The sequence below is a fragment of the Lepidochelys kempii genome, chromosome 23, assembly GCF_965140285.1.
Source record: "Lepidochelys kempii isolate rLepKem1 chromosome 23, rLepKem1.hap1, whole genome shotgun sequence".
Lineage (NCBI taxonomy): Eukaryota > Metazoa > Chordata > Testudines > Cheloniidae > Lepidochelys > Lepidochelys kempii.
Genome location: NC_136402.1, coordinates 5,051,657 through 5,078,835, shown reverse-complemented (window position 1 = coordinate 5,078,835; position 27,179 = coordinate 5,051,657). Strand labels below are relative to the sequence as shown.

General features: G+C 56.5%; 1 protein-coding gene across 3 annotated transcripts in view; it reads right to left on the bottom strand.

Moving 5' to 3' along the window:
- Window positions 1–7,157: 7,157 nt before the first annotated feature.
- Window positions 7,158–27,179, bottom strand: part of STRN4 (striatin 4) — a 27,514-nt gene continuing 7,492 nt past the window's right edge. For 2 of the 3 annotated variants that reach the window (XM_073321763.1, XM_073321765.2), the window contains 17 exons: window positions 26,734–26,837; window positions 25,915–25,988; window positions 25,538–25,616; window positions 23,358–23,558; window positions 22,347–22,503; window positions 20,745–20,895; window positions 18,453–18,566; window positions 18,030–18,148; window positions 15,489–15,664; window positions 14,928–14,975; window positions 14,089–14,210; window positions 13,439–13,606; window positions 12,063–12,203; window positions 11,584–11,682; window positions 10,741–10,827; window positions 9,921–10,109; window positions 7,158–9,813 (listed from right to left, as the gene is read on the bottom strand). In XM_073321763.1, coding sequence (XP_073177864.1) covers window positions 9,940–10,109; window positions 10,741–10,827; window positions 11,584–11,682; window positions 12,063–12,203; window positions 13,439–13,606; window positions 14,089–14,210; window positions 14,928–14,975; window positions 15,489–15,664; window positions 18,030–18,148; window positions 18,453–18,566; window positions 20,745–20,895; window positions 22,347–22,503; window positions 23,358–23,558; window positions 25,538–25,616; window positions 25,915–25,988; window positions 26,734–26,837 — 2,010 coding nt within the window. In that variant the 3' untranslated portion in view covers window positions 7,158–9,813; window positions 9,921–9,939. The remainder of the gene's footprint in view (window positions 9,814–9,920; window positions 10,110–10,740; window positions 10,828–11,583; window positions 11,683–12,062; window positions 12,204–13,438; window positions 13,607–14,088; window positions 14,211–14,927; window positions 14,976–15,488; window positions 15,665–18,029; window positions 18,149–18,452; window positions 18,567–20,744; window positions 20,896–22,346; window positions 22,504–23,357; window positions 23,559–25,537; window positions 25,617–25,914; window positions 25,989–26,733; window positions 26,838–27,179) is intronic. The other variant, XM_073321764.1, reaches the window with a different exon arrangement.

The following is a 27,179-nucleotide window of genomic DNA, read 5'->3' as shown; positions in this document are numbered from 1 at the left end:
GTGACGGGCCGCGGGGCCAATGGCGAGCTCCGGGGATGAAGTCAGACGACTCTTCCCCCCCCTCCAAACGCCCCCGCCAGCTCTCGCCACACCCCGCCCCGGGAGAGCGCGGCAGGGCGCCCCAGCCCCCCCGCACTTCTCCTGCTGTCCCGCACTGGAAGCAGATGGGGGGCAGCGCGCCCCCCGCCCCGTCTGTCTACATGGGTAGCTGGAGTCGTCTCCCCCACTAAACAAGGCGCTGGGGGGGCAGCGGACCATTCCTTCTCCTGTGTTCCCCCTTCTGCTGGGATTCCCCCGCACATCCCACCCCGTTGGTGCCCCAGAGAGAGCAGGGACCACCCGCCACTCAGCCTTGGGACCCCTCTCTCCCCTCTGCGGTCATCCCCCCCCCACACACACACGCTGGGGAGAGCGCCCCCTGCTGGCACCAGGGAGCCTGATCCCTCTGCCCGTGGTTTGGGGTCCTGCCGGCACCCTTCTGCCACTCCCGGGCATCCCTGGAAGGGGGGGAAGGCTGCAGCCAAGCGAGTCCAAGGAGGCTCTTGCAGGGGGTAGGGGCTGCAGAGGAGAAGGCTCCCAGGCCGTCACGTCAGTGGGGGGACAAGGCAGCGGCCAGTGCTAGGTGTGAGAATGAGAGAGACAAGAGGCCAGATTCTCTGATCTGCTCCAGGCCACCTGTGATATCTCAGCTTGCTTGCAAGTGTGTGTTGGCCCATGCAGGCCTGCGGGAGCGGCAAGTCTGCATGGGAGATGCCGGCAGAGTTGCCCATTGGCAACTGCATGGGTGCCCCTGCGTGTTTGTTTGTGCATGCGTGCAGTGACGTTTGCTCGTGCGCATTTGCTCGTGCATGCATGCAGAGTGGCAAGTTTGCCCAGGTGTGTTTGCATATGGAGGGGTGCCGGGCATGTTTGCAGATGTGTTTGCTCCTGTGTGCATTGTGTGTTTGTACACACGTTGGCACACGCTTGCGCAGGGGCACGTTTGCACAAACATGTATAGTCTTGGGGTTGCACATTGTACATGGCACTTGTCAACACATCCAGGACCCTGGAAGAAGTTCTAACGTGACCACTTTGGGAGCAAGCTTCCCCATCGGGGACCTTTGTCTGTGGGTCCCCATGCCCCCTCCCCCTTTCCCCAGGAAGGTGGCAGGGAGACAAAGGGAGCTGGACACAGAATCTCTCCTCCCCCCTCCAGGGCTCAGAAGAGCCACTCGCTGCTGCTGTCGTCTCCGCATGGCCTGCCTTAGACAAACATCCTGCCACCCGTGCCGGAGGGGCTGGAAGCTCCCCCACCCACAGAGACCTGGGGGCAGGAGCCGTGACTGCCTAGGCCTGGGAGGGGACAGAGCAGAGAAGCCTGGGAGATGTTCCCAGCCTGAGCCCTGCTGAGCTAGAAGTCTAAGGGGAAGGAAGTGGGGATTAGCCCAAAGGCCCATCTACCAGGGTATCCTGTCTCCTTCAGTGCCCTGGCACCAGCTGTTGCAGAGGAAGGTGCCCCCTGGTGGGCAATGAATGAATAACCTGTCTAGCAGGGAAGTTACCTCTTCACCCCATCCCAGAGACTTTCGCTCAGGCTCCGCATCAGGAGGATTTTCATAGATCCCAAGGCCAGAGAACATCCCCACAGTAATTCCTAGAGCAGATGTGTCTGAAAACCACCAGATTCAAACATTGCCAGAGGTGGAACAGGCCGGCTGCTGGACACGAGCTGGGTCTGAGGCCACGGGGAGGAGGACGAACTCCCGGGTCAGCCCAATCCGGATGTGGACCGACACCTCTTTCAGTCTTCCTGGTCTTTACGCAGCTCTGGCCCCTGCTGTGTGTCAGCTCCCCTTTGGGGCGAACAGAAGCAAATCTGCTATTCCAGTCTAGGGCAGCCAAATATTAGCAGGGAGGGATAGCTCAGTGGCCTGCTAAACCCAGGGTTGTGAGTTCAATCCTAGAGGGGGCCAATTAGGGATCTGGGCCAAAAATTGGGGCTTGGTCCTCCTTTGAGCAGGGGGTTGGACTAGATGACCTCCTGAGGTCCCTTCTAACCCTGATATTCTATTCTATGATTTGCAGAATGAATGGCATTGGCACAAAGCTGCCCACAACCAGTCACTCCCTGGCTCTTCTGTAGCACTTGCCAGCCAGCCATCTCAAAGCCAGGTGTCAGCATCATTATCCCTATTTTACAGATGGAGAAACTGAGGCACAGAGCAGGGAAGTGACTCACCCAGCAGGGCAGGAGCAGAGCTGGGGACAGAACCCAGGTTGCCTGAGTCCCAGCTCACTAGACCATGCCCCAGGAACCCGTCATGCTGGGGCTGTCCATTCTTACTGCTTTTAGCTTTATTCAAGTATCCGTAGGAGCGCCAGCAAAGCCGGTTCCTGCCCCGAAGAGCTGCCCATCTAAGTACAGAAGAGTCAGACCAGAAAGGGCTGATTTGTCCCTATCCGCTCCTGAGTATGGCACTGGGAAGGCGGGGGAGGAGTAGAACTCACTCCTTAATTGTGCCCTGGGGATTATTAGCTAATGTCACTGGCAGCAGGAAGGAGGGGAGGGGTACGGGAAGGAGAGGGCTCCCAGCCAGTGCTAAGAGGAGTAATGGAGACTTGGCCATGCAGAGCCAGAGCACCAGCTGCCCCTGGGCAAGGGGAAGCTGAGCACAGAGTCATCTTCCTGCCCTGGCCCTGCACCACCCTCCCTGCCCTGGGGAGAAGGAGCCCAACAGGTTGGGCAGCATTCTGACCCAGCCATCCCGGCACCCTGCTGCAGGCCCCAGCGGGCGGGGGCGCTGCCCCAGCTCATGTCCCTGCGTGCGGGCACCCTATCCTGCTGGCGTACATGGCGGGGGTGTGCATGCGGTCAAGCATGTACAGATGTTGCCTCTGTGTGCGGGGCGGGTGGGTGCAATGCATGTTTGTGCGTGTGCAAGGTGTGGAAAGCATGTTCATGTGGGTGCAAGGTGTGTCCATGCGCATGCAATGCATGTACAAAGCATGTTCATGGGTGTGCAATGTGTGGTTCTTGAGCAGATGGCTTGCAGCGTGGCTGGGAGTTCTGGCAGGGGCTCTCAGGGCCTTACAGCCCCAGCCCCGCCCTGTTTCCATCGCGAAGAGCAGACCCGGCCGCACCCTCTTGGGAGCCTCAAAGTGGATTGAGGACAGGCTGGGCTTTCCTGCCCTGTATGCAGCCAGGCCTAGGCCGGTTTGAGTGCGGGATGAGAGGGGCTTTGTTCTGGGCAGGTTCTGCAGGTGCTTCCCCCGGCAGCCCCACCCCCCAGCCACCGCCAACGCAAACAGCAGCGGGAAGAGGCCCCAGGCTGCAGTCACAAAGCAGCTGGCCGCCAAGAGCCCATGCCCGCCACAGGGCGGCTCTTCCAGTGCCCCTCAATCCCAACCCGCAGCCCCCTGGCCTCCTCCTGCCCAGCTCTATTGCTGCTCCTCTGTCCCCCTGCCAGTCCAGCCCTGATCTCTCCCCACACAGTTCTGCTGATGCCTCTCAAGTCTTGCCCCACAGGCCTCCCTGTTGTTCCCTGCTCCTTACCCGACTTGGGGAGCACTCCCATATTTAGAAAAAGGAGCATCCCAATTAAATAAACATTAGGAGGAACATAACAGGAATCGGGGCATCTTTGCTGGAGACTTAGGGGGCGGAAGTGTTTCCGTTAGTCCCAGCCTCTGCCCCCAGGTTGGCTGGTTCAAAACCAGTTCCTCCTCTTTTCCGAGGAAGTTTTGCTTCTTGGAAATAAATACGAGACATGGGTGGGTGTACTTGTGTACCGTCCGGGAAGTTTCCTGGCAGCCGCTGCTGAAAGCAACATTCAACCTACTTAAAAACAATCAAACAATCCAGCCATATAAATAAACCTTACAGAGCTCCTCAGCCCAGCATGGGGGGAGGGAAACCTTTGGCCCAGTGAGCCTGCAGCTCCTATTAGCTTTGGGGGGCTCGGCCCCTCTGGAAATCAGGGCCTTAAGAGACACCTGCCCCTGAGCTCTAGGCACAGCCAAGCCTTTAGGAAGTTCACATCTTCCCCACCCTCCCAGCCAATCCCAGGGGAAACAGTCTTGTGCATGGCGTGAAGGCACAAGCACCAAGTCAGCTCCCCATTATTATTAGGTGTATTACGGTAGCACCTCATGGACCAGGACCCCATTGTGCTAAGGAAGGGGTGGGCAAACTTTTCGGCCTGAGAGCCACATCTGGGAATAGAAATTGTATGGAGGGCCATGAATGCTCACAGAATTGGGGTTGAGGTGTGGGAGAGGGTGAGGGCTCTGGTTGGGGGTGCAGGCTCTGGAATGGGACCAAGAGGTTCGGAGGGCAGGAGGGGGATCAGGGCTGGGGCAGGGGGTTGGGGAGAGGCTCAGGGGTGCAGGGTCTGAGCAGCGCCTATCTCAAGCATCTCCCGGAAGCAGTGGCATGTCCCTTCTCCGGCTCCTACGTGGAGGCACAGCCAGGCGGCTTTGCATGCTGCCCCATCTGCAGGCACTGCCCCTGCAGCTCCCATTGGAGTGCCGAAGGGGGCCACTGGAGTGCGTAGGAGCTGGAGGGGGGCTATGATGCAGCTTCTGGGAGCCACATGGTGCAACTCCAAACCCAACACCCCAGCTGGAACACCGGAGCAGGGCCGAGCCGTGTGGTGCGCTCCCCCCCACCCCCCGCCCCAGCTGGAGTGCTGAAGCAGGGCCGAGACGCATGGTGTGGACCCCCGCCCCCTGACCCAGCGCCCTAGCTGGAGTGGGGCTAAGTAGTGCATGCCCCCCCAAGACCCAGTGCCCCAGCTGGAGCACTGGAGCGGGGCCAAGCCGTGTGGTGCGGGCCCCCCCCGAACCCAGCACCCTTGGTGGAGCGCCGGAGTGAGGCAAGCTTAAAGCAGCTCACAGGCCAGATCCGGCCCATGGGCTATAGATTGCCCACCCCTGTGCTAAGGGCTAGAGATTTTTTCACTGCTATTTGGTGTATTACAGTAATGGCTAAGCACTCCAGACGTACATCAGGACCCTTTTGTGCTAGGGAGCTGTACATTTTTATTGCTATTAGGTGTATTATGGTAGTGCCTAGGAGCCCCAGTCCTGGACTGTGCCCCATTGTGCTAGGGGCTGTACAAACACAGAACAGAGACTGCCCCTGCCGCAAACAGCCGAGAACCTCCCTCCCAGACACACACATCTAGGGGCCATCGCCTCAAGGGGCCCAGCAGATCTCAGCCCCTACGTGACAACATGAGAGTCCATGTCCGAGACACCCAAGGCCAAATTAAGGCAGTTGAGGGCCCTCGGGACACCGCCACCAGAGCCCTCCACCACCCCTGACCCCGGGCCCACACCCACCTCCACAAGAGCTGTCTGCTGGAGATCCATTCCCACTCTTCTTTGGGAAGGCTGGGCCCCCCACTGCTCCCTACTTTGTGGTGGGGTGGGAGGCAGGGGTCTCAGCACCTACCTGCTCTTCCCGGTGCGTGAGGGCACCGTGCTGGCACCAGCTGAGTAGAGTCACAATAGGGCAAAGAGATTCCCCCCCACGCACACATCCCCTTCTCCTTTCGAGAGACTGTGCCCATGCCAATGTCTCTCCCAACAGCTGCCCCTGCAACCCCTTTCACCCCACCCCCTCCCCCTTCCACAATGGAGCTCTGCTCAGGGCCACAGAAGGGGTCAATCAGGCTCATCCTCCCTCTCCACTGCAACGCTGGAAGCCCTGGCAGGGGCTAACATCAGCCACTTGTGGGCTATCCGGATCCAGAGGCAGGTGAAAGCCCATTCATTACCGTCCAGCCCCACACCCCCAGGTCAGGATTGGGTCCTGTTATACAGCTCCCACCCATCAGCCCACACTGGTTTCAAACAAGCCCTGGCACTGGGGACCAGGCTCCGGTCCCAGCTGGGGGTGGGTGCACGGCAGGGACACAGGGACAGGGGAACGTCAGCCAGGGGAGATAGATGCAGACCGAGCTGTTCCTATTGCAGTGGGCTCCTGGAAGCTGCTAATGGTGCGGTCTCTGGGGCAGGTTTGGAGGAGGGGGGTGGTGATGTTATCACTGCTCACCCACCCCTAGGGGGAAGCTTCTCTGCCCCGCAAGCGGCATCCCGCTGAGCTGATCCTGTGCCTGTGCTGGGGAGCATCAGCTGGGCTCTCGCTTCGCCAACCATGCAAACCCCAGCGAGTCGCTCTTGGGCCTGGAAGCCAAGTCGTGGGGGCCTCTCCAAGGCCGCAGGAAGGCAAATATTAGATCTCCAGGGAAGAGGGGGGGCTCTGACAGGGGGGCCCATGCGGAGGAGCGAGCAGCGCAGAGGAATCTGTCACATACGTTTTAATATTGCAAATCTTGGATGTCCAGTATCACCCCCTCCTCCCCAGCTCAGATCATCAGGCTCATCTAGACAGATGGCCCGTCTTTCACACCCCAGGCCAGTTCCGATTAACAGCCCGTCTGCCTGGGCTCCCCTTCGCCCTGCTGCACATCACCACAAAGGGCTCATCTAGTCCAGGCCCTTCCCATCCTCTCTGCAGCTCTGGATCAGGCTCCTCTAGGCCAGTTTCCTGGCTCCACGCAAACCAAATCCCCGCTGTTAGCAAATGACCCTTCCAGAGCTTGACCTCGTTGGAAGCAGGCACAGAATGCTTTCCCTGGGAAAGGCTCGCATGTGTGAAATGCCCACATGAGCAGAGCCACACACAGGAGACAAACCCACGCTATGCAGGTGGCCTGCAGCAGCTGCCCTGCACCAGGGCCTGAGCAGGGTCCGGGCTTGGTTGGGAGGAGGCCAGGAAAGCTCAGGAAGTGATGCCTTGGGCACTAGGGGGTGCTGAACGGCTGGAGGCACAGGCAGGCAGACAGACCTAAACCCAAGACCTTGCGCTCGCTGAAGTTCCCAGGGCACGTCCCGTTCCCTACCCCCACCCACCCATGAGTCAGTATCAAATCTGAGATGTAGGGCAGAGTCCAGCTTGGATGATTCCAACTGCAGTTTCAATAAGAGAACAGATTCTCCTTCACTTCCTATCCTAAACTGATCCTGCCCTGCTCTGTGCGACGTCACTACACGCTGCGCCCCAGAGGGAGCTGCATTTCAGCAGGGGAGTGAGAGTGCGCCCCCATCTGTACAAACAATTGCTGCATAGACCTGGTTCAATGCAGTGACAAGGAGGGGGAAGAACCTGCTTCTTATTCCAAAGGGGGTTTATCGAGGCAGATTTTTTCACATACGATTCAGTCTTGTGATTAAACAGGACAAAAAAAAAAAAAAACAACCCAAAGAGGTCAAATAAATATACAATAAAAAGTTAAACGGCATTAAAAAGGCGAGTGCTCTCAGTTTGGATAAATACAGCACACCGATACATACAGTATATTGGGGACGTCGGGCGAGGTTTTCAAGAGCGGCTAGCGATTTGATTTCTTGGGGAGCTCCCCTGCCTTGCCATGGCCTAATGTGGCCTGATTGCCAGAGGGCAGCTGGCTCAGCAACGCCCCCCCTTTAGAGCTAGCACCCCACAATTGCTAGTCGGTTTGAAAATGCCAGCGGTAGAGACTATCACACAGTGATAACATGGTTTGTGGTCACTTTAGCTTCAGCCCTTTAGGTGTCTCTGGGTTCGGTTTCAATCAGATTTCATTTGTACAGAATATACAAGGAGTTTTTCTTTGTTACAGGCGATAAGATGAAACAAAGAAGAGATGGCAGGGGATGCCAACCAGGGGGCAGGGATCTGCACCCCTCCGGCCAGGGTGGAATCAACCCCTGCCCCCAGTAGAGAGGTTTGAGAGAGCCCTGCGATCAAAGCTAACATTCCCCTTTTCGTTCCCCCCTCGTCGGTCTGGTTCCTGGTGTTGTCATGGGATTCTGCCTGAAGCAGCGACATGGTACAGGCTGCAGGGGACACCCCACGGAGTGATGGGTTAGTGTCCAAGCCAAAGTGGGGAAGCCGCCCCTGCTGAGATGAGGGAGATGGTTCCTGATGTGGCAAGGGTAACACTCAGCCGCCCAACGGCACCATGCACTTTGCAAACAGGGGGTGTCCCCCTTGAGGATACGGAAAGGGCGATGCCGGGAGGGGAAGGGACTGCCCCAAGGAGTAGGAACAGAACTTAGGAGTCCTGACTCCCAGCAGGCCTTCTGCCCTAACCCTTAGGCCCCAGTGCAGGTTGCAGTCTCGGTGACATTAGCAGAGCGGGGGGTGGGGTGGGGGGCCATGTGCCCACAGGCAGACCCTAGGTCACTGTCTGAGGGTAGGGGGGCAGGTAGGGAAGGCATTGTAGCCCCGGGTATATGGACTTTATTGCTGGGGTGATGGCAAGGGCAACTCTTCCCCAAACCGACTCTTAGCGCCGTGGGATCCATCAGGCTCCGTGATGGCCGTGTCCAACCCTTGCCAGGGGAACGCCCGGCCTGCTGGCACTGGCTTGCTTGGGGGAGCGGGTAGGGGGTGTTTGGCCGGTGTACCCACCCTAGGTAACACTGCTCCTGTCCAGTCCTGGCAAGGGTGGCCTTGCCCCCTGGGAGCAGCATGGGGGTTTAGTGTTCTGGGGGGAGCACTCCAGGTGCCAGGCCTGCGCTGGGGGTGGGCCGAGAACCAGGCTGCAGCCGGAGGGCAGGAGAACCGTCCGTGGATGAATGGAGCTCCTCTCACAGGGCAGGCAGGCGACCCTGGGCTAAGGGAGCAGTAGTGTCACACAGGAGCTGCCTGCTCGGAGACCCCCCTCCTCTGGCAGGAAGGGATTATTGCTACAATAAGGTAGGAAGCCAAGGAGGCAGAGGGCTGCTCCCCAGGGCCTGATGGGGCCTGGATCCAGGGCAGGGCCAAGCAGGCCAGGGGCAGGAGGAGGAGATCTGACATGGGAGGCTGGCTGGCCTGCAAACTGAAGGGCTAATAGGGCAGCATGGTTTGCACAGCTGGGCCGAGGGCAGCAGCAGCCTTGGAGACCAAACACTCCAAATCAGGCCCAGTGGCGCAGAGAGGGGAGGGCAGCACCCATCGGCCCCTCCACTGTCGACGCTGTAAACCCTGGTCCTGAGTCCTGTCCCCCTGTCCCAGTCACTCGCCTGGGCTGGCAGCAGCCTGGAAACTGCCTTGGTAGCCCCATACTGCTCCCCGCAGGAAGGAACCTTCCTGGCCTGACCCAACGCACTGGAGCCTCTTATCCCAGGTCAACCTGAGCAACCTCCCAGCTGGCCCCCTCTTAAAATCAGTGCCCCTCCCTCCCTGGCTCTCCAGCCCCCCTTGTGATCACTAAGTCTGCCCCCAAACCCCTCCTGCTGACGGGCCTGGCGTCAGCCGGCAAGGGCAGCTCGGCTGGAAGCCGGCTGCAAGGGGCCGGCAGGGGACAGCTCAGGGAGGAAAGGAAGAGGCCAGGAGACAGTTCTGGAGGGTTTGTGAATCCTAAAGGTCCAGGGGTTACTTTGTGGTCTGGCAGTGCCTTGCCCAGTGAAGTTAGGGGCAGCAAGGGCTGCCCTGGTACTGGGGAGGGGACGAGTGCCCAACGTCATGGAACAGCTGTGCCCAGCCCCTCCCCTCCATTATCCGTGCCTGGCCCTGAACACTTTCCACTCGCTGGCTGGGAAATAAAACCAGGCGACCTTGAAACAAGCAGAAAAAACATTCCAGAATCTGGCTTCTGGGCCCTGAGGGCACGGAGAGGGCTGGTCACGGGGCTGTCATCCTCCCCTGCCTGCCCTCCCCAGCCACACACGTCCGTGCCACTTCACTGGGTGAGAAGAGACGCCCCTTGGCAGTAGGTCCTGAGCTGTGGGGAGGTGGGGGGGGATAAGCTCATCGCCAGACAGGGTTAGCACCTCTGGAGAGTCCCAGGGACCCACCTGTTGGGGGAGACAAGAGGAGCAGGCCAGTAGCAGGCAAGGGAGCGGGGCGGGGGGCCCTCTGGCCTCCCACTCCAGCGCTGCCCTGTCCCGCAGCCCCAGCTCACCTGCAGGATCCTCTGCTGCTCATACAAAGACCTTGGCAAGGGCGTCGGCCCCGGCACTGGCGATCAGGGCCTTGCTGGGGTGGAAGGCCACAGCGTGGATGGCCTCCTCATGCTTCTTGCGGTGGGCCGTGATCTCCTGCACGCACGTCTTGTTGTCCAAGTTCCAGAGGCGCAGAGAGCAGTCATGGCCTGGGAGAGCCGTCGGAGAAGGGTCACCCATGGTCAGGGGAGAAGATACTCACCCATGGAGTCGGGAATAGAACTCAGGAGTCCTGGCTCCCAACCCCCCTTGCTCTAACCACTAGACCCACTGCCCTGCCAGTCCTGGCTCCCATTTCCCTGCTCTTCCCTCAAAGCTCAGCCAGCAAAGCCCAGAGCTTTTCCGCACAACACTCTGAATCGCTTGTTTACTGCGCTTAGTGCTGGATTCTGGATTCACTTCCCACTGAACACGCCCAGCATGGGCAGTACCAGGCCAAATGCCCCCGCATTGCTCCCTGCACTGGAGGGACACCTCCCGCTAGGGGTGGGACAGGCGAGCCCAGCCCCCATGACCCATTTGGTCCTCAGCCCCTCTGACGCAGTCCAGAGGGCAGGTCTAGCCATGCCAGCGGTGATGGCAGGTGCCCTGCTCAGAAGCTGCTGAGATCCAGCAAACTCATTTCACTCCAGGGCCACGTGGGCGGGAACAATTTTTGGTCCCCACTGGATTTGAACACCCGGATCACTGCCCATCCTCCCCCCGGCAGGTGACTCTCAAAGCCGAAAGCAGGCAAGATGCATGCAGCTGGGGGGCAGGGTGGAGCAGAAAGACACTTACTTCCAGACATGAGGAAGACCCCGTTGGGGTCCACAGCGAGGCAGGTGACAGCGTCCAAGTGAGCGACCATGGAGTGGATGGCTTTCCCTTGGCACAGAGAGGAGAAAGGGTTAATAGGGCAGCTCCCACTCATGCCTGGGGCCTGCTCTAACCACTAGGTGTTCTCCTCACAACCCATGGGGTGGGGTAGCTTACAGCGCTGGATTCCCCATGGGCATGGGAAAGGTGGCTCCCTCTACTGGGGGGTCTTGGAGCAGCATGCTTAGGGGAGGGCACTGAGGGGCCGCCAGGGTGGCAAGAGGGGATGGGACCCTCCTGGGGAAGGGGGAGACAGTGACACCCCCAGGTGGGTGAGTGGGGTAGGCTGGGAGCCATCAGATCAGTAGACACGGTCTGTTCAAGGCAGGTGAGGGGAGCTGGAGGGCAGACTGGTCCTTGGGAGGGACATGGGCCTTGCGAGAGAGCTGATTCCATCGCATCATGGGTGAGTCTCCCTGCGAAGGGTGCACGGGAAGGCTCGCACGTGCGCCCTGGGGAGATGGCAGGCAGCACAGCAGGGGCTGGGTCCTGCATGCACAGATTTCACCCCATAACTGCCACCTACCTCTCTTCCTACCCCCAGCAGACGGGGGATGCCCAAGGCAGGACCCCAAAGCACAGTCATGTCAGAGCCTCCCTCAAGAGCCTCAAGGCTGTGGGAGAGATGGCCCCAGGAGGTGGAGCTCTGGGAAACAGCAAGGCCCTTCGCCCCTAGGAGATTGGGCTGGCTGCCTTCCTGCCAGGGGGTGGGGCTGAGAAGGGGGCAACAGGTCTGTCCCAGCCACCAGTAGACGGCTGCCCTACCTGTCCGGTTGTCCAAGAAGCGGATCCCTCGGTCATCATGCGCTGTGATGGTGACGGGCTGCGTCGGATGGCTCACCACATGATTGATTTGACTGAATCCTGGGTCAGAACATGGGAGAGGGAGCAGGTTACCACCGAACCACCCATGCCCCCTCAACCCCCCACCCTGGCCTGACCCATCCTGTGCTCATCCCTCTACCGCCCCCTGCTGGAGAAGTGCCTCCCAGGCAAGGATCTCAAAGCACAAACTAAACTGCTGGGCCTCACCGCCGCCTGGGAGATGGACACCTCATGGCGGGGAGAGAGGGAATCAGGGAAAGGCAGTGACTTGCCTACCATCACACAGCAAATCAATAAGAGCTGTGAACAGAACCCAGGAGTCCTGACTCCCAGCCTCCCCCACCCTCCCGTGCTCTAACCACTAAATCCCACTCCCCTCCCACAGCTGGGACTAGAACACAGGAGTCACCCCAGCTCACCAGTGGTGGCTCTGGATTCCAGCGTCAGGATGGGCTGGGAGGTCTCCAGGTCGTACAGCACCGTGTTGCCCGTTCGGAAGGCGGCCACAACATGGGCAGGGTCCATGCTGGCGAACACGACAGAGGTAGGAATTCCGTACTCTGCGGGAGGGGCGGGGACACAGGGAGAACAATGAAGGCCGCCTTACGGGACCAACCGTCACGCTTCAGTGCCAAGACCACCCCTGCTGTGGCACCAGACAGAGCAAAGCATTCCAACCGCACTAACACACAAGCCTCAACCCAAAAAGAAAAGGAGGACTCGTGGCACCTTAGAGACTAACCAATTTATTTGAGCATAAGCTTTCGTGAGCTACAGCTCACTTCATCGGATGCATACTCCAAGGGTCTGGGTCTGTAGTCACCTAGGCAAATTGGTGAGGCTTTTTACCAAACCTTGTCCAGAAAGTGGGGTGCAAGGTTTTGAGAAGTATTTTTGGGGGGAAAGACGTGTCCAAACAGCTCTTCCCCAGTAACCAGTATTTGTTTGGTGGTGGTAGCGGCCAATCCAAGGACAAATCCGATGAAGTGAGCTGTAGCTCACGAAAGCTTATGCTCAAATAAATTGGTTAGTCTCTAAGGTGCCACAAGTCCTCCTTTTCTCTTTGCGAATACAGACTAACACGGCTGTTACTCTGAAAGCCACAACCCAACCACTCCCAAAATGCAGCCCTCTCTGGGGTGGAGTATGTCACGTGCACACAGCAACGGCACAAAGTTTTCAACGGGAAGTGAAGTGCCTCCCTGTTTCCCATTGAAACGAGAGGTCTGTTAGAGAGGCAGAACGGCATTCCTTGAGTTGGAATTTGACCAGGGCATTGAGCAGCATCGTGACTTTTTGGGAAGTTACAAAGGGATTTTCAATGCCAAGACAGAATGGCCCTCGTTTTAGATGGCACCTATCTAAGGTACATATGTGCCCCCCACATCTCTGTAGTATCTGAGAGTCTCACAATCTTTAATGAATTTATCCTCACAATGCCCATGAGGCAGGGCAGGCCTATAATCCCCATTACACAGATGGGGAAACCGAGGCACAGAGAGACTAAGTGACTTGCCCAAGATCACAAAAGTCTGTGAAGGAGCAGGGACTTGAACCCAGGTCTTCCAAGTCCTAGGCTAGGGCCCTAACCAATGGGCCATCCTCCCACCTATTGAAGCACAGCACTCCCTAGTACTGTGCTAGGGCACTGGGGTCAAAACTGACCCAAAAAGAGAGAGAGAGATCCCCATGCTGTTCCTAACCCCCCAAAGCCTTAATCTGGTAGGGAACACCCTCTCAAAGGGGCCCCTATTTCCCAGCCAGGCTCTGTTATCCCAGGGTAGGGTTCGCTCACCACGCTCCGTGTTGTAAGTGCTGAGGCAGGATGGGTTCTCGCTAGGGTCCCATATCCTGACCGTGCCATCTGCTGAACACGAAGCCAGGCGGTTCTTGGAAGGGCTGAATGCCAGGCCCCAGATCGCATCCGTGTGGCCTTCCAGGACGTTGCTGAGGACTCCTGGATCTGGGCCAGAAACAACGCCGGGGTCAAGGAGGAGTCACGCCGCATCCTGGCTCCCAGCTGGGGAGTGTCACCCTAATTTGCCCCAGGGCCCTCCTCCAGCTGAGAGTTCCCAGCATACAGTGCTCCACCTCCACTGGAGTGGCCAGGCCGCAGTGCATACTGGGAACTGTAGTCTCCACAGGTCAAGTCAAGGGCCACTGCGCCCTGGTGAGTTTTCTACACATCAGGTACAGCCCATCAGCTCCTGAAGAGATTCCAGCACAACCCACTCCCCAGCACTGCCACCCTGCCCTCCCCTCCCCGGAAAACTCCCAGCAACCCCAAGGAGACAAAAACACCCTGAAAAATCACCCAAAATCTCACATTTGGGCCTCACTCCACCCTCCTCCCAGCTGTCAGGAGACAGGCTGCATACTCTGGGGTCTGCTCAGTGCGTAGGGACTGCCAGGGGAGAGGACGGACAGACAGCTGCCTGCACCCACCATAACTGTCGTAAGGATCCATGCTCAAATCCGGGACCCTCCAGAAGCGGATCTTGGTGTCCGTTCCTCCGCTGTAGCAATATTCGCTGTTACAGCCCATGGCAATGGAGAGCACTGGACCCCTGCAGAAACGGGACGGCCACAGAAATGAAGGGCAGGGCAAAAGAAATGGGGCAGAGAAAGAATGGGGGAGGGGGACTTCCAAAGCCGTAGGATGGGGCTTCCCCTCTCTGCCCCACACTCACAAGGACTCTCCCAAGGAGCGAGCGTGGGTGCAAACCACACAGGATGAGCCAACCACAGCCACCCACTGGGGGAAAGGCGCAGCCACGTGGAGCCCATCGGAGCCCTGGGCTTTGGAAAGGCATTCGGGGAGTCAGAGCACCCTCTAGTGGCAAAGTCTCTAGTTTGCCGTAGCTCCTTTGGCACTCCAGACAGCACCTGCTTGGACTGAACCACTCGTCCCTCGTAGACCGACGGAGTCGTTTAATGAACTTGCAAGACACCAGAGCTGCACTAACTGCACTTGTGGGTAGGCTGGGGGTTCAGAATTAGCCCTGACCCTCTCGCCCCAACCTCCTGCGGGTTTAAGCCTCACCCCTTCCTAAATCACAGACTGCCGAGACCAGGGTTCCAACATCTGATCCCAAAGGCTGTACTGGGGCCCAGGATCCAGACTCTAGGGTCATGGGCTTGACTCTCTGGGACCACAGAGTACATTAGGGAGATGCTCCGGCCAGAGTCACTCATGGATTCTGGACCCTGGGACCAATACACAGGTGGGGAGATGCCCCTTTGGGCAGAGGTACCAGGCATCAGCCTCACACCCCAGGACTCACCTGTGTGCCCGGAAAGCGTAGACCGGCTCCACATCCAATGCGGCGTTCCTGCAGCAGGAGAGGAAAGGGCAGAGATTAGCGGGGGGGACCCCCAGCTGGTAGGGCTGGATGCTTTATACTCTACCACCCAGCAGGACTGGCTCAGGGACAGGGCCGGACCCCACAGTGGAAAGGCCCAGGGTTCAATGTGTGACCTTCCCTCAGCATCAGGGGAGAAGGGGAGGGGATGTTGCTGGGATTTTAACCCTTTTGTGCCCACATGAAACTGAACAAATCAGGTTAACAGTTGGCAGTGCTCCCCTTCCCCACCTCCCCATCCCAAAATAACCAGCCCCACATGCAGCATGATGTGGAATGCCAGGGGGGAACCTTGAGGGGCTGCTGGCTAACAGATGCCTTAGACACGTGGGTGTATTTATGTTCTTCCTTCCCTAGATTTGGTTTTTACAGGGTGTGGTTAACGCATCTGCCTGGCAATCCCTCCCCACCCCTCCCCCACGCAGCGCCTCCTGCTGGCCCTGCTGAGCCTGGCATGCTCCCCAAGCTACAGGGGGGGCTCACTTCTTGGCAGCAACCGTCTTCTGGAGGTTCCACAGCTTCAGCGTGCCATCCTCAGAGGCTGTGACTAGCGCGGACTCTGTGTGGTGGAAAACCAGGGCCCGGATCCCGTCGTAGTGACTCCGGAGGGTGAACTTGGGATTCCAGGTCTTCTTAAAGGCGTCCTTGCCATCTGACAGCTGGAAACACAAAACAAGGCAGCATGATCACAGCTATGCTCTCCTCCTCCTCTGAGCTGGGCCAAGCCATCTCTGTCCATTTTCAATTAAAGCCCCCAACAGGGACCAGCAGCCAGGCTGCTTCTGCACATCCTCTGCTGTTCTCTGAAAACATCCACTCAATGTGCAGCAGCAGTCCAAAAAGCTAACAGAATGCTGGGAATCATTAAGAAAGGGAAAAACAAAAAATATCATATTGCCTCTACATAAATATATGGTACGCCCACATCTTAGATACTGTGTGTAGATGTGGTCGCCCCATCTCAAAAAAGATATATTGGAATTGGAAAAGGTTCAGAAAAGGGCAACAAAAATGATTAGGTTATGGAACAGCTGCCAGATGAGGAGAGATTAATAAACTGGGACTTTTCAGCTTGGAAAAGAGACAACTAAGGGGGGATATGATTGAGGTCTATAAAATCATGACTGGTGTTGAGAAAGTAAATAAGGAAGTGTTATTTACTCCTTCTCATAACACAAGAACTAGGGGCCACCAAATGAAATTAATAGGCAGCAGGTTTAAAACAAACAAAAGGAAGTATTTTTTTTTTTTTTACACAATGCACAGTCAACCTGTGGAACTCCTTGTCAGAGGATACTGTGAAGGCCAAGACTATAACAGGGTTCAAAAAAGAACTAGATAAGTTCATGGAGGATAGGTCCATCAATGGCTATGAGCCAGGACGGGCAGGGATGGTGTCCTTAGCCTCTGTTTACCAAAAGCGGGGAATGGGCGATAGGGGATGGATCACTTTATGATGACCTGTTCTGTTCATTCCCTCTGGGGCACCTGGCATTGGCCACTGTCGGAAGACAGGACACCAGGCTAGATGGACCTTTGGTCTGACCCAGTATGGCCGTTCTTATGTTCTGCTTGTGGGTTATTATCCCAAGCATCTGCCTGCCTACTGGCTCAGTACCACACCTGTCTTAACTACATTAGGTCCTTATATGGCCTTCATCACTATGGTATCAGAGCACCTCCTCTCAACACCTTGTGAGGCAGGGCAGAGCAGGGATATTATTAGTCTCTTCTCGCACAGCACCTAGCACAATGGGGCCCTGGGCCATGACTAGGGCTCCTATGCGCTAACGTAATACACCTAATAAATAATAATTTCACTGATGGGGAAACTGAGGCACAGTGACTCACCCAAGGTCACAGAGGCATCGTGTGGCAAAGGAGAGACTTGAATCAGGTCTCCCAAGTCCCAGGCAAGAGTCATAACCACTCCTCTCAACCCCAACAGGCTCAGTTACAAACTTTTGCTGATGCGAACAGCAACATGGCTTTTCATGGAATTATGGAGCTACAGGACTGGAAGGGACCCCAAGAGATCCTCTAGTCCACCCCTCTGCACTGCGGCAGGGCTGAGGCTATCTCCCCTCTGGCCCTGGGAGCCATGCGCTCAGGTCTGGCGCTGGGAACGCTCAGGACAGAGCAGGGGTGGATTAGAACAAAACTCTTCTCAGAAGAGCTAAGAGGCAGGAAAAGAATCCAAACTGGCCTCGTACTCCTTCCTGCACTGGAAAATGGCTGCATACTTGAAAGGGAAACTAGCAATCCAGTAGAGACTGGTCATACTGGTATGTTCACTGGCTATGGAGGAGGGTGTTCTGGTGGTCCCATAGGAATCAGAGTTTGCTCCATATGTCCCAGACCCACTGCAAGAAGGCCCCACCTCTAGCCCCCACTAGAGTTCCCATCTGGGGACTACTAGTAGACATGTCCTGCTGGATGCCAACTGTCTGCCTGGTGCCCATGGAGCAAGACAGCATCTGTATCAGACAGGACCCAATCATGTGGTCTGTCCATCTGCTCCACACCCAGATAAGCTGGTAGCTAGCGCAGCCCCCAAAGCACAGGGGTCCCTGCAGCTCCCTGCATGGAACTTCCCCCCATCCCAGCACGCAGGCAGCTGGCTTCTGCACCAGCTGAGATCCTCGGGTTACTTCCTGCAGAGGGCATTACAATACAGTCCAAGCTGGGGGAGACAGCAGCTAGGTCTGCGGAGAGAAATGACTGCTAAACTCCAACCAGGGGGTGAATGGGAGGAGATGTTCCTGGATACTGCTGCGCCCAGGGACCTCAGGTGCCAGAAAGATCCCCAGGCTGTGGGGCTCATCAGACTCATCTTGATGGGCAGATGTCAGTGCAAAGAACTGCTGGGTATTAGAGCCCACTGGAATAGGATGTACGGGGTGTACAGAGCGGTGCTGTGCCACGGATGCCTGGCACCACAGGCGGCACTGACTAACGCTCAAGGAGCCTGGGCTAAGGGCCAGCTCGGAAAGCTGGGGTGAGGAGATGATGCCGGCTACTCACATCACAACTGAGCTCGTTGTCGTTGGTGACAGTCAGGTCCGCCAGGTCCCCCAGACTTACTTCCCCTCCGCCGATGGTGTCCATGATAAACACGTCCGAGGAGAAGCCAAGCGACCCTGCTGCAAGGGGAGAAGGGGCAAAGCTCAGGGCTAACTGGAGAGGTGCCAGGTGGGAGCAGGTTTACAACTGGAGGAAAGGCAGCGGTATTCCAAGCTTGAGAAAGGTATGCTGGGAGCACCCCTAGGTGGGAGGTGGTCTGTAGGGCCTCTGTAACTGGGGATTTGCTGAAGAGGTCCAAAGAGGATCAGAGGAACATGACAGCTTGAGCATGATGGACACGCCCCCCCCCAACTTCTCCCCTCCATAACACAATCCCCACCCCACAGCCAGAAACAGGAGGGGAACAAAGGGACTAGGCATTACCTTCATGAGACCTGGGGTGACTGGAGATGGCAGATGGAACAGATGGTTTAGGAGGCAGCCCATCAACGTCCCGAAGATCGGCAAGCATGCCTTGAAGCTTAACTCTCCGGCTCTCTGCAGAGGAAGGAAAGATGACAGGGGGAAGGTTAAAATCCAGGCCCTGGCAGCATGGTAAGAGACAGGTAGCTTCTTTGGGAACAGGACAAGACCCCTGAAATATGGGTTTGCCCTCAGCATTTGTTAGTTTCACTGCTTCCCCAGTTCTTGGTGGAAGTCTTTCATCCAGCCACATGGGAAAGAGAAACATGCAAGAAGAGGAATTCATTCAGTGAAGCCCTATGGCCTGTGCTATGCAGGGGGTCAGACTAGCTGCTCACAATGGTCCCTTCTGGCCTGGGAATCTACAAAGAGGAAAAGAACCAAAGGAACAGGACTGGGACCTATTTTGTTCTATAAGGGTTCTTATCTCGCCCTCATCATCAGGCCGCCTTTCAGACATGCAGTAACTGACACAATAACCACCTCTCCCCTGTGGTTCATTCTATCCCACAAGGGCAGGGATTGTGCGTGTGTGTGTGTGGGGGGGGGTGTTTTGGTAAAGTTTTGCTGTTGTTGATTAAAATGTCCACACCACTCTGTTTCTGTTAGAGGAGCCTGGTCGGAGCAGTGCTCCCAGCACTGGGAGCAAAGGGTGGGCGGATTTCAGATAGTCCTTAGCTTCTGGGGGAGTTTGTTCCGCAGTCTGGGACTGGCCTCTGAGGACAATCCTTCTCCTGTGCAGACAGGCGTTACGCTGATGGTAACAAAGTTCCATGGTGCTGGAGGAGCAGCGTCATCAACCATGCTCCCCACCCTGGAGCCTCTTTTAGATCTAGCCTGGGCCTGGGCTACAGAGGGCCTTGAAGATAAGGACTGAGACCGCGAACTAGATTCAGCTTCTGCAGGTTGCCGGTGTAGAGGGCAGAGGATAGGTGTGACATGCACACAGCAGCCAGCGCTGCTGACCCAAAACTGCCTTCGACTCTTGGTTTGAAACTGATGATGCCCCTTTAAAAAGAAAGCTTTCCTTCCAGGCTGGGACACTGCATGGCCCATTGCAGCCCGGAGGAAATGTGGAGTGTTAAATTCCTGAGAACACAAGTTTATAGCAGCTCTAGAGGGCGCTCACGTCATATGGAGTCCAGGCCCAGGGGCTAGGACCAGCTTCACTGCCAGGAACTGGAGCTGCCAGGAGCCAGGCTGGAATCACTGATGGGGCGGGGGGGGGGGAGGAATGGACTACTGTATGAGTGTATGTGGGAACAGGGGAGGGAACGCTTCATGCCATCCAAGCCTGCAGAGGAAGTGCAACCGCCCGGTGCTTTCCTGCTGAAGGCTGGTTGAGGGCAGCCCCGAGGGGAAAGCAGGATCATCCCGACCGGACATGGGAACAGCAGCTGCCGCTAGCAATGTGCTCCTCAGGAAGTCTGCGTTTCCTCTCTGGAAGCTCAGAGCACTGCTGGGGGAAGAAGGGGCCAGGGAACCCCACATCCCTGCAGCAGAGATGGGGAGTCAGTGGCTCTTTCACCTTGCTAGAAACCTTTCCCGGTTTGGGAAGTTAAACCGGAGTTTGCAGTGTGACCCAGCAGTAAAGCGCACAACAGATCCCAGGGAGTGGGAGTGTGTACAGGAATCCCAGGGAAGGGAGGGGGCAAATCCTCTTTACAGGACTCTTGGGATTTACATGCAGATCTAGGCACCATGGTCCCTGGAGGATATGAATGAACCAGAGGGAGTCTGACAAACAGAAATGATCCAGGAGGGGGCTGAGAGTAAAGGTATTCTTCTTCCTGATTCCTAGCCTTCCTGCTCTAATCATTAGACCCCCACACCCCTCCCAGCCGACTCCCGATAGAACCTGAATCCCAGCCCCCCTGGGCCAGCCATTATACCCCAGTCCTTTCCCATAGCCAGAGATAGAACCCAGGCATCCTGGCTCCCAGCAGTCATGTGCTCTATGCAAAGCTTGGCTAAGCTATGAGGAAGCTGTAGCGGGGACAAGTCGCTGGCTGCATACATGAAGGATGTCACCCCAAAGGTGGGTGGGGAATTCATTTGGCTGACACATGGATGTAAGTTGCAGAAATGGAAGGTTAATGTGGGCTGTAAGGAGCTCGGGAATGATCTCCCTCAGGGACATGCAGAGAAGTGGGGAAGTCCCATTGCATGGGGACACAGAACCAGACTGGAGGGTTTGGTCCTGTGGGGATGGCTGCTGGGAGCTCTAGGATCCTATCCACACACTCCCATTACCAAGCTCGTTCCCGTCCCCGGTGCGCCGGGCGTCCCCGGAGCCCTCGCCGTTCTCCCCAGAGCCCAAGAAGTCAAACTCGTTCAAGGCATCCTCAGAGTCTTCATCATCCTCCTCATCCTCCACCTCGGACATCAGGGGCTTTGTAGCAAGCTGGTAACACAGACTGGAGAGAGTTAGCCTAGGGCAGGGGGGCTCCAAGCTTAGCCTGCTCCCCACAGCCTGTGGACACAATGCGGAGACACCAGCCCACAGGACTGACAGACCCAGACCTGGGATGGGGCCCAGGTAGATTCTGTTCAACACAGGAGGGCTGGGAGAGGAAGATCAGAGACCATGGCCAAGGAAAGCCTGGGCTACTGATTAGCTAGGGTGGGGCACATCTGCACACGTGGGAAGGACGCTGCCATTCTCCAGGCAGACTGCTTAGGGGGAGCTGTGTGCACATAGGGCTGCAGTCACTAAAAGGGTTAACTGTTCTATACAAGGCCAATAGCCGCTCATACACACAAGCACAGCACAGGGCTCTGCGCATGCGTGTTAGGACACGCGTGTGCACCAACATTAACACGACTTAGGGCTTCTCTGTCCCATTACCATGCCCCCAGATTGAGCCCTGGGGCGGCAGGTCCCTCTCACCACGGGGCAGGCTGGAGTTGGGAAGGTGAAGTCGTTTCAGGCATCGGTGTGTTATGGCAGCGGAGTCAGACCACCCCTCTGCAATCTTTGCGACGCAGCTGCTGCTGCAGCATGGATCTCGTTAGAAGCCAGAGACACTTAATGGGTAGAAACGGGACAAGGGAACCCTGCAGAAGAAACCACCACTCCCCTATCAGCAAGGGAAAGGGAACCAAGAAAAAGAGGGTGTATGGGGCAATGTTTAGAGCACAGGGGCAGCCAGGAGTCCTAGGTTCCATCCCCACCTCTGGGAGGAGAGTGTGTCTAGTGGTTAGAGCTGGGGGGCTGCTGGGAATCAGGACTCCTGGGTTCTATCCCCAGCTCTGTCACTGACTCACCATGTGACTGGGCATGTCACTTCCCTGCTCGCTCTGTGCCTCACATCTCCCATCTGTAAAATGGGCGAAATGCTGGTGCACCCCACAGGACAGAGTGTGAGAATTAATTAAAGCACTTTGAGATCCTTGGATGAAAATGCCAGAGAAAGGCCAGGAATGATCATTGCTAGAAGTTTTCACCTTCAGCTCCCACCACCCACAGTAGGGGACAACTTCTTAACCGGCCGCCAAGGCAAACGCAGTAGCATCTGATTATTATGTTACTTGTCCATTTATAGCACTCTTCTGCAGAGGCTTATCAAGCACTTTATAAAGGCGGATGTGTATTAACCTTGTTATACAGCTGGGGAAACAGAGGCACACAGAGAGGATTGGCCCACGGCCATGCAGTGAGACAGTAATAAAGCTGAGAACAGAACCCAAGAGTCCTGACTCCCAGTGAATCCTTGTTCTAACCAATCCACTACACTCTCCTCTCAGAGGAGCCGGGAGTTCTGATGCCCAGTCCCTGCCTTCAGAAACCTATCGGGAGTGCTTGTTAGAGTGGCCCAGGACATGTTAATTGTCTCCTGTCCTTGTAAGACCTGCCTTTACTCGCTGTTTCTTGTGCTGCCGCTGGGTCTCGAGAGGAAGGCCTTCCAGATCTTCCTCTTCATCGCTGTCCTCGTCCTCGCAGTTCTGGAGGAAGGGGATTTTCTCCATCACCGAGCTGCTGATTCGGTCCTTTGTCTCCTTCCCGGCATTCCTGCCAGAGGCAGAGGCGATACCAGGCCAGCGTTAGGGAACGAGGCTGCACTGCAGCCCCCCAACCCAGCATAGCCCACTGGGCAGAGAGAATGGAGAGCAGCTGCATTGTGGAAGTCGGGGAGAAGGCATAGAAACCTCCCTGGTTCAGGGCACTAGCTGAGTTCTAACTGCCTGGGGTTGGGAAGTAATGCTATAGGGGTCTCCTGTCACACCTTCCTCTGAAGCAGCTGGGGCCAGCCACTGAGGATCCTGCTCTGCTTCCTATGCTAGAAGAGCTCCACGGCCCAGAGGTCCCTCCCATGGTGCCCTGCAGCTGGATATCAACACTTTTGCAGTGAACACATGCACATCCCATTGGGGATGAGACACCATGCAGCAAAACCCCTCGGTGGGGGGCAGCTCCCCCCATACCATGCTGACTCCAGGCAAAGCGCCATCTAGGCAGCTCGCCCCCTTTTTACCAAGCAGAATCAGGGCCTATCCCCCTCAACGCAGCGCATCACCCGTCTCCCCCACCAGCCAGACTCTGGGTTGAATGCATCCAGCAGAGACATCCCCCCCCAGCTTCCCCCACCAGCCAGAACCCCCCTCATCCAGCAGAAACCTACCCTGCCCCATGAGACACCCCAGGCTGGAACCCCCCTCCCCTGCCAGCAGGATCCCCATCCATCCAACTCGCAGAGCACCCACTCCCGTAGCAGCCAAACCCCATCCATGCAGCAGCCTGTGAGAATCCCCAGCAAAGACAAGCACGCAGCCCCCCGATATAACTCAAGAGGAGGCATAGAACAGCGATGCCCCCTACAGGAGGGGGGCAAGATGTATGGCCAGGACAGAGGGCTGCCCCCTCACCTTTTAATCTGTTCCTCGATCTGTTTGACAAGCAACGACTCGCCCCCGTTCAGCCCAGGGGGCCCCGGAGCAGGACCCAGCCCCAAGTCACTGGGCTCAACGGTGCCGTTCAGCTCCACAGAGCAGCGGCCCAGCAGGGAGCGCACTCGCTTGGAACGCATGTCCAGGATGGTGTCTGTGTAGCCCACTTCTTCCAGGTACCTGCGATGAGGGAGAAAGGCGAGTTGAGAGCTAGGGTCCAGGGCAGGACAACATAACACTCTCCGTCTGCGGATCTCCATGCACTTTAGAGACATGGCAGGTCAGCAATCTCTCCAGAGCTGGCATGGGAAAGGGACTACTCCAAGTCAGCAAAGCAGACCTGAGAACTTCCCCCTTGCAGTCCTGTGCGCTCCCTCATTTTGTCCGTGACGTCAAGAAGGCTGCACATACTTAGGGGGAAAATGAGGGAGGCCCAGGCAGATCCCCAAGGAGTCCCTCTCTGGAGGAGGGTGCAGCATGAGACAGCTCTCCACGCTGCCAGCGGCTTTTGATCCTCAGAGGGTGGTGGCTCTCCCAGCCACAGGGCAGATGCCACATTAAAGGGAACATAGCTGCAGAGAGGAAGCGTGGGCCTGTGGGTAAGGCACAGGGCTGGGAGTCAAGAGAACTGGGTTCTATCCCCTTAGCGCGGCCACAGGCTTGCTGGGTGACCTCGGGCAAGTCACTTGCATTCTCAGCATCTCGGTTCCCACCCGGTACACATGGGGTTAATGTTACTAAGCTGACGGCTGGAGGACTGGGACACTAGTGCATGGGGTCCACATGGCGCCCGAACTTACCACCCAAGCTACATATGGAGCAATGACAAATTCCTCACCTGCAAAGGGAGTGTTTGTTGCACGGTCAGGACAGATCCACCCTGCACCAACGCCCTCAACTGGGAAGTTTTGACTGTTGAGGGGCTTGGGCTAGAGCTCTGGTTTAGTCCAGGTGAGGTCATATAAAGAGGGGTCCTCCCCCCATGCTTTACTGCAGGGTATTTTCAGCTTGCTGTGTAATTGTGCCCCAGGCCCTGGCAGCTGCAAAGGGAGCACCCAAAAGCCTTCGGAGTCGATAAGGACATGTAGTATTTAGGTTCTATGCTTTGTCAGGAGCGCTAGGGAGCCCAAAGTCTGGGCAGGGCATTTTGCATCCTTTTGTATTTCAGAGAGCAAAAATAAAACAGAACTGTAACCTGAGTGGTGCCAATTCCTAGAGAACCAAACTTAAACCAATCGCCCTGCACAGCCCTCTAAGCTATTATTTCTGGCTATTGGTAATCTATAGGAATTGCTCCTCATGGATCAGCACCTGCCAACGCTGTTCTAAGAGCTGGTTGTGACAACCCAGCTCCTTTAGCCGATGAGCAAGATCAATGCTATCTCAAGTAACAATAGCAGCGAAGTCACAGCGGCATGGGCGGCTGCGTGGGCTAGCCCTGCCCGCCTGGGTACACACTCTAGTGGCCACTGCCTGTCCTGGGGAGGCTTCACTGCTGTTGGTACTCGAACTAGCCCGGGTAAGTCTACACCTGCTACAGTCACGCCTCCGAACTGCAGTGTAGACAGACCCTAGGGGCTAGAGCAATAGAAATGTCACATAACACCAACTAGGGCAGAGATGAGAATACTTCCATTTGCTGCTTCGACAGCAGGAGTGGGCGGGGGGCAGGGCACACCTCTGTTATCAATCGCACCTGGAATAGTTAGAGGTTAAGTCTATGGGGCCCCGACGGTCAGGGCTTTGCAAACGGTGCACAGCGCAGGCATATTCCAAAAGGCATGGACATGTACTGACAATATTCAAAGGAAAATCCCCTCCCCATCCCCCTGAAATGCAATTGCCTCTGGGCTGGAGTACAGCAGGTGTTTAACAGCACATACCAATGCTGTCATACCCAACTGAAACAAACCGGGGAAATTCAAAGAGGCAGAGTGGAATTGTCCAGTATGGAACAGGCCAGGACACTGGGATTCATGCTCCTGTGGTAAGTTCTTTTAAGAGCTACAATCAAAGTAAATCTCACCTGGAGAATCATCCTAGGGGCTCATCCAACTCCTCCTTCCCCTGTCCCATCACACAGCTCCCCATTCTCCCACTTTCCCCTGGGGGCTCAGCTCCTGAGCCTTGGCCCCTCCCAGGAGGCTCTACATACTCACTGCCGGAGCAGCTGGCGCCCTTCCTTCCACACCAGTGGGTTGCTTTCCAGTGAAGTTGTTTCCGCTGGGCCATTGGAAACTGAGAGGACAGTAAAGAAAGTGTCAGTGACGCATACCCGCCATGGGGAACCCATTCTGGCTTCAGCTCCAGCTTTTCAGTAAGCCACCCACATCCCTGGACCAGCCTCAAACTCAAGCCCTCACCTGTCAGTGCTAGGCTAACCTTTGGGAAGAATCTAACCCTGAGGTCACAAGCCCATAGTATCCCACATCCCAGCTATATGCAATCACAGAAATCACGTCGATATCCATGAGCAGGGGACTGGGCAGAACATATAGGACACTGTGGGTATGAGTGCACTCGCATGGTACAATACCTGGTTCTGACAGATCCGCTCTCTTCTCCCCTTGGTTCGGTTCAGTTCCAAACTTCAGCTTGTGGTATTTTGACCTTGAACGAACATGGAAAAGCGAAGTTTGATGTGAACCTAAAGCAACTGAGGCAACGGACGATTCCCATATTATAGAAGGGGAAACTGAGGCACAGAGAAGCGCAGCAACGTGCCTATGGTTGTACAGTGAGTCTGCTCCACCCACTCCTCAGAATGGAGAGCAGGAGGTCCTGACTCCCTGTATACCCCTGCTCTAAACACCTGGCAATCCTTCCCCTTGGAGCTTGGAATTGAACCCAGGAATCATAACTCAACATGCTTCTTCACTCTCATCTAGTCTAACCACTAGACCAGCACATCCTTCCAGACCAGAGTCAGACACCAACCATAGTCTGGCCCCTTCATGATTCCCTAGGCTGTACCCAAGAGCCAGTAACACCCCAGCATGATATGAGTTGGGGGAGGGTGGCAGGAGGATAGGGGGCTGGCCATGCACCCATCACCGTTCAGAAACCCTTTCAGGTGGACTCATGAGATGGCAGTAGATTTCAAGGGATCACAACTAATGGCTGAGACTTTCATGTCCAAACCCGGATGACCTAACAGACTACAGGACCCTCTCTGAGAGCGAAGGGCCCCGCACCTGTTCTGCTGCTGGAGAAAACGAAGCTGGGGGAGTCTGCCTGGGAGGGGGAGTTTCCAAAGATCCCCCGAAATGTGGAGAGTGACAAGCAGGCCAGCCCAGTCCTCAACGCCACAGCCTTCCCGGGCGTTCCCACCTCCTCTAGCTGCCGCATTTCTTACCTCTCTTGCTTTAAGGCATACTCCAACATCTTTATCCTGCGCACCAGGTCTGTCTTGAGGTTCTCTTGGCCCTTCCTCTCTCCCTGCAGAAATGCCACTTGGGCCTGTAGGAACAAGAACCAAGCCCAAGGTCAGTCAGGTCCCAGAAGGGCTTGGAGCGCAGGTTGTTGGCTCACACCCATGCTGCCCTCACCCCCTGCCTGCCCTACCATGCTTGGAGAGCCCCATACAGGAAGTGCTAGAAATGATTATTTTTTTTACTTATTCCAGCAGAACCCAAAAACAGTGCCAGTTATACCAGCCCAGTTGCTTGTGTACATTGCTAACATTCCCAATCAGTGCAGGGCGTAGGCACTAATTTATTCAGCCACTTTTATCTGAGGATCTGAAAGCAAATCACCTCCCCGTAACACAGGATGCCTCACAGCTCCCTGGGGAGAGTCAGA